This window comes from Montipora capricornis, chromosome 3 (assembly GCF_036669925.1).
Source record: "Montipora capricornis isolate CH-2021 chromosome 3, ASM3666992v2, whole genome shotgun sequence".
In the NCBI taxonomy this organism is placed as follows: domain Eukaryota; kingdom Metazoa; phylum Cnidaria; class Anthozoa; order Scleractinia; family Acroporidae; genus Montipora; species Montipora capricornis.
This window is the reverse complement of record NC_090885.1, coordinates 49,242,681-49,249,229: the sequence shown is the minus strand read 5'-3', so window position 1 is coordinate 49,249,229 and position 6,549 is coordinate 49,242,681. Positions and strand designations below refer to the sequence as shown.

Genomic DNA, 6,549 nt, shown 5'->3' with positions numbered 1-6,549 from the left:
GGTATTAATAAACAAGCTACAACTATTAAAAGATAGGACTGGAGAATTCCTTATCGAAAGCTGCTTTTTGAGCCCAAAGTACACTCATTCTTGAAAATCGTATAAATACATGTAGGTGTTATTGGCTTGCCAATAAAAAATTTATGCATCTCAATAATAAAAATTTATAATGCATGCATAATTATGCACTCAGCAAAGTGTGACGTGGTCATTCCTGGGGAGTAGCAATTATCAAGTTTCCCCTATGGGGAATTTGTTGCATTCCGAGAAAGCGCGGTAAATATTCATTCGCTTTTCAAGCTCGACTGATCTTGTTTTCAAACGTTTTCACCCTCCTCTTTCCCATTGCCAGGTTCCGCTATTTCTTTATTTCTTTCTTTTTTCTCAGTTTACTTCTGTGGTGCGCTTTCAGTTCCCCACCTTCGCTGGGCGTGCGATCAATTCTTTAAGTTTGTGATGTAATATTTTCATTGTTATTAAACCAGATTTCTCCAAGTGGCCTGTTTTTTTTTTCTCCGCCCCGCAAACCGAGATCAACAATTTGGCGACTCACTCAACTTCATTTATATTGAGAGGCATGTATATACTTTATGCTTAATATTCCGAATTGTTCGGAGAGAGAGAAAATATATATGTTTCCAGTTATCCAGGAGCAAACCGACTCGTATGAAATCCGCGGAAGAAAAGAAAATGAGAGAATCGATGAAACATTTATAGTCGTTCTGAAACACGCTCCAGGTAAAGTACGCTGACCGGTTGGTTCAGTTGATAGAGCATCGGGCTTTAGTGTGGGAGTTCGCTGGTCCAAAGTCCGTCCGGACCAACACTCAAGGTCCTAAGAGTAACTGTAATTAATATTTTATCTTCAAACAAGAATCCATCACCCAAAAGAAAGATTTGCCCAAATTGGCCTAGTCCCTATCAGCGTCAGAGAAGTGTTTATTTTTAAAAGAAAGTTTTGCGGGAGAAGAAACAATAGACCAAATCGGCTAAATCGATGTTGTACTCAATTCAAACCCTTTGGGAATAAAAATGTTTTCTTGCAGATTTTTCCATATAATTTAAATGTGAATGCTACATTAAAATACAGTGTTTTCACTCACGTGACCAGTAACCCTGTTTTTCGGGTCATGTCGTACCTCATTGAACGAGTTTCAGGATTGGCCAAAAGAACAATAGAAGGAACAAAGATAACAATGGATTTACCACAAAAAACAATAGGAAGTAGGACACTATACAGCCAATTAAATATGGTGTTTAACAAGAGGTACGACCCTACCCTGTTTTTCTACCAAAACAAAAGAAATCATTTGCATGATAATAGAACTCAATTCCCAGAGGATTAGTTGAGCACACCAAAATTGGCCGTCATGCAATTGTTTAGGTACACCAACATGGTCGCCGTGACGTCACGTAAAAACACTATATACAAGGTCTTTAAGCCGTAGGCCCTGTCTCACAATCTCCTTTCACATTCATGCGTGGGTTGGGTAGGTGGGTAATCTCACCCCAGAGAGAGAATTGTAACCGCCAAAAGACTTTATGTGATATGTGTGGCAGAGAAATCCATTACCATTTTACATTTTAATTTCCTCAGTTCGAGTTTTAAGTTACGCAGGGATCAGTTACAGCTTTACTAATGTTTTCAAACATCACAAATTCTTTTTTTTTTTTTTTCATTTCGTGCAGGCTCGGATGTTCCCAAGGCCCAGTCCTACCAACAAATACGTACAGCACCAACTGAATTTTTTAGCTTTCAAAACTTGCCCAAATTGTATCGGTAAGCCCTGGAATTCGCCCACAGAAAGGCAAGAGAGACAACTTCACTCGTGAACCGCCACGTTTACGACAGAGCATTTTAGGCGTCCCAGTCTGCATGAAACCATCTCTCACCTCTGTCTTGAGAAGACCAGACACGCACGGTTCTTACGTTACGTTTATGCCTGTAGAATCAAGTACTGAAATTTCAATTCCTTGTAAAAACCAGCATCTTAATTTTTTTTTTTTTTTGGTAGGCTAGGTATCGGAGAGCCTGAACATTCATGCATGCGCTGACGGATGTCTGAACAAGAGCGAAAAATGCAGTACCTCCAGACGTGGCGCTGGAGCATCGTACCAAAACGAGTCATCCCGGGATTTCGGCCCGTGCGATCGCTTTTGGACGCAGTTGGCCCTTCGCAGCTTTCTGCTACCGACCTCGCCCCCCGGTATGTCATTGAAGTAGAGATATCTCGGCCCCTAGACCAATCCCACGCCTTCCTACAGTTCCAGACCGCCCTTGTCATTACAATTTAGCGTAAGATTTATATATTCAAGAGAAAAGTTACTTTATCTGTCATATGGTAAACACTGGAGTCGCAGATTACAAAGTCTACGCACGCGCCCTGCTAAAGGTAAACATACACACATGGTTAAAGTTTATTTCGTCTCGAATTTCAGAATAACTACAAGAGCTAATATCTTCCAGGCATTACATTTAGAGCTAAAACGCATAGCATATACAGGTACATAACTAAATACACAATATTTAAAGATATATTAATTAAAAAGAAAAGCCGCTGTACAAAATACAGCCCTTGACCCTCTTTTAAAACCAGTAAACTCAGTGGTACGGATAAAATCAGATAGCGTATTCCGCAACTTAGCTGATATATAAAGAAAATAATTAAGACCATGACTGGTTTTTCCAGGTTTATTGAGGGACATAATGTAATTTCCGCGAAGATCATGCATAAGAAAAGGACGGGAGAGAAAACGTATTTTTCATACAAGCAGGAAAAGCCTTTAAAGAAACAACAACAACAACGTACTTTTATACAGTAATATGAGGAAATTTTGAATGCACTTATTGCACAGAGATGTAGAGTTTGACTTAAGTGGTAAGAGGACAGGTCATTTGCAAATATAAATCTCAGTATTCTCCTCTTTGTATTATACCGTTCCTTTGAGAAGAAATTACAAAAGGCCAGTTGTTTGCTACGAGAATAACAGCGAAAAAAAGCACTACTTTGTCGCGAATTTTCTATAATAAAAACTTGTTCAGAATTCAAAAGTCTACGTGAACAGGACACATCAGGGCTATTCCTTAGTATCTGGCTGGAAATATTCTTCTCTGTACTTTTTCCCCCGGCCGCACTTCAGCCATTTGATGAGGGCCAGTCTCCGCTTGCTTCTCAAGTTGCCTGGTTCATGCCCAAAACGAATTCTGGGTAATCCTGCCATTCCATAACAAGGGCAGACCCCCGGTTATCATTTCATAGATTTTTTCTACAAAGTGTCGGGTCCGGCTCGTTACTTAAAACCAAGACAAGCAATGCAAAATGGGTGGTTAGTCAACAACAGGTTATTTTAATACAAGCACACTTGTAAGCTAGTTTTGCATGTTTAGGTAGGTAATCACATGATTCGAGTGCATTTTAGGATATAAATGAGCGCAAGTAAATTTTTCAAAGGCTAACCAAATTGCACGAGACCGTTTGAAAATTTACCACAGTGCCGATTTATCCCAAATTACACGAGACAAATGATGTGATTACGTCTTAATAATCTACAAGCAAACATCTGACTCTGTTTTCCTCTACTCGCACTTGTGAAAACTTACAGACCAAAAATAAAAAAAATTTCCTCCAAACCCTAAATTAAAACGCTGTGACTCTATCCTGTCTGTCATTTTTTGTTGATCTTTCTCGACTTTCCTGTCAATCAATCTAAATTCAACTTTTTGTTCTCTATTTTAACTTTCTGCACTGTTTAGAATAAATTGACGTGTTCTCAGTCAATGAGCATGCTGAGTTTTTTTGCATGTTTATTACTAGGGCGCCATTAATATTGTTATGCATAATACAGGGTGGAGTTCACTCAGCTCAAAATCTTGTTTGTAAAGAAATGTTGGGAGAAAGATTGGCATCCTTAAAAACCGAGTATTCATCAGGAAGAAACTCCTGATAGAAGAATCATCACGACCACGTAACAAGAGGACTGCAGTGAACGGATAAAGATCAATGTGTTGATTGTTCCATCCCGGAATCACATCCCATTTCGGACTCATTATAGTTTAGTATTCTCTACTATACCAGACCAAACTATGCTTATTTAATGACAACTTAAGGCGGGACAAACCAAACCTTTGCTATGGACCCCTTCAAATAGGTTATTTCTCGAGTCCCTTTAACTCTACAGTTATTCTTTTTTGCCAAGTGTCTTTTATTCAACATTTCTTTGTCTGGGTCGACATAAAACCATATTTGGTAAATCACGTGACAGAAACAGAAAATGCCTAAAAACTAACTGTTCTTCGCAAATTTTTAACACAAGAGTATGAGGACATTCTAACACATAATCTGTACCATGGTTTTTAAAAGTTATTTCTCAAAAAAACATCGTAAGACCCTCCTTTAATACACTTTTTAAAATCTCAGTTCCATTTTTTGTCCAAATAGAAATTCCATGCTACGGTCTACGAAAAATGATGGGATGGTTCTCACCGGTGAAAAAATCGCCTCTTCCGTTCTTTTCCTGAACGGTTTTGACTTGATTTTCAATGAAACGCACGGTGGAAGACTGGGACTAGTTGCGCATGCACCTTGCAGTGACATCAGATTTCCATTGAAAAAAAATCACTTCAAAGAGCCACCCATGCAGTCTTTTTGTAGGGCTCTTGACTAAAAAGCTCCCTTAGCGACCATTGTCTTTCTGTAGTTAAGTGCCACCACCCTTAATAGTAGTGGAAGCGAGAAAAGGTGGCAAATAGAGGAGCGAAACTCCCGTGAGGCTCACGAGTGACGAGTTTAGTTTTTGAGTATAAGTTTAATGCTATTTTCGGCTGACCCCTATTTATGTATCAACTGAAATAAACTCTAGCAATTTACAAGTACAAAGGTTGATCCATTCAAAACGCTCCATTTTGTGACAGTTATGGAAAGAGCGTCTCTGTGTCATTTGTTTTCTTGATTTCTTTTTAAAACGCGTTTCCACTGAAACTTCAGTCACGTGCGGCTGAAAGGGAAAGCAATGGACTCATTACGAAAGTTGCCACATTTCACACTTCAAAACAAAAACTACATCAAACATTAATGAGTAGAACACGAGTTAGAAGTCAAAAGAGCTAGTTACGTTATCCAGCAAGTAAAAGCTGACATCGTTGAAAAAAAGCTTAGACAAAGGTATATGAAATTCCCAACCAATCTTTGAGTCACACACAACGATGTGTAATAATTTATATTTATGTGTAATAATAATTTATGGCTATATTTCGTGTACCGACCTGTTAGACTATCTCTTATGAATAATATCTAGTATTTTAGGGATCATAGGCTGCCTGGTCTTATTCGTCCATATGGTTATTCCAGGCAGCTCGTACTGAATATTTAATAATTATTCTATGAGGGCGCGCTGGATATGAAGTGATAGCTAACCAAGGAGGAGCGTAGCGCCGAGTTGGTTATAATCATTTTATATCCAGCAAGCCCGAGTAGAAAAATTGTTTTTTTTTTATTCCAGGATCAACAACTCTTCCACTGACTTCCATCGATTTCTGCATCGGTCAGTTCCGGGTCCAAAACGGCTTTTGTCGGCCATTTTTTCTCAGAGCCGCAAAAATGTTTTCAGATCGCTTTAATGCTGACACATTCCTTGACCATATTGGGTAGAGCAGATATATGAACTGATAGCCTGTGTCCGGCGAGCCAGTGAAAATGCTGGAAATCTGATATCCGTAGTTTAGTTTTTAATAAATATATATATCTCTGCTTTCATTTCTTGTACAAAGTAATTAATCATATCGGTAAAAATAAAGGTTGTTGCTGTTGTTGCTGTCGCGTAATGTAAAAATGCTGATTCCTAAATTAATTTAAGACAGATTTATTGTTTTAATCCAACAACATGTCGACGACTGTTTCACCTGAAAAACTACGTGTTGCAGATCACAGGGCTCAACCCTCCAAACACTAGACTTGGCGTGCAGTAAAGTAATTAAAACCGTTATTCTTTATCCGATAGTCTCTCTTTGTGACGTACTTGTCAAATGGTGTCCACACTGATTTTATCAGAACAACTCGAGTCACATTCTATGCATATTTCTCACTCGAAATTTTATACATAACGTTAGTTGCATGGAGGGAATTTGGCGCTGCAAGCCGTCAGTTGCACCAAACTGCTTTTATACGAACAAGGATTATTCAATTCAAGCAAGTGTAAGGTGTCAAATTAATTCCTGTTGTACTAGCTGACCTTCTAGGCAGACAGACTTTCCCCTGGTTCGCGACTTCTTGAATCCGGTAACCGGATGGACAATTTCTGGAACAGGAAATTTGGACGCCCCGTTCAAGTCTTGAAGTTTGTGGATTGCACTTTGTGCAATCATACCCGTTAATGCATTGTTCGCAATTATCGATGCATCCTAAGGAAATAAAAGCAAAGCTGCATTAAGGAGAGTCGATGGCCTCAGCAACATGCGGTAGACAACATAAGGACCTCCATGAGCTCTATGTTTTCGGCGACTATCTCATGCACAAACTTGTAAATAATCCGTATTTAATCTTAGTTCCAAAA

The 6,549-nt window shown here is 38.9% G+C and overlaps 1 protein-coding gene across 2 annotated transcripts in view; it reads right to left on the bottom strand.

Annotated features, from left to right (window-relative positions):
* Positions 1-4,791: 4,791 nt before the first annotated feature.
* The window catches only part of LOC138043324 (proprotein convertase subtilisin/kexin type 5-like), a 20,961-nt gene continuing 19,203 nt past the window's right edge, over positions 4,792-6,549 (bottom strand). For both annotated transcript variants that reach the window (XM_068889557.1, XM_068889558.1), the window contains 2 exons: positions 6,229-6,397; positions 4,792-4,995 (listed from right to left, as the gene is read on the bottom strand). In XM_068889557.1, coding sequence (XP_068745658.1) covers positions 4,986-4,995; positions 6,229-6,397 — 179 coding nt within the window. In that variant the 3' untranslated portion in view covers positions 4,792-4,985. The remainder of the gene's footprint in view (positions 4,996-6,228; positions 6,398-6,549) is intronic.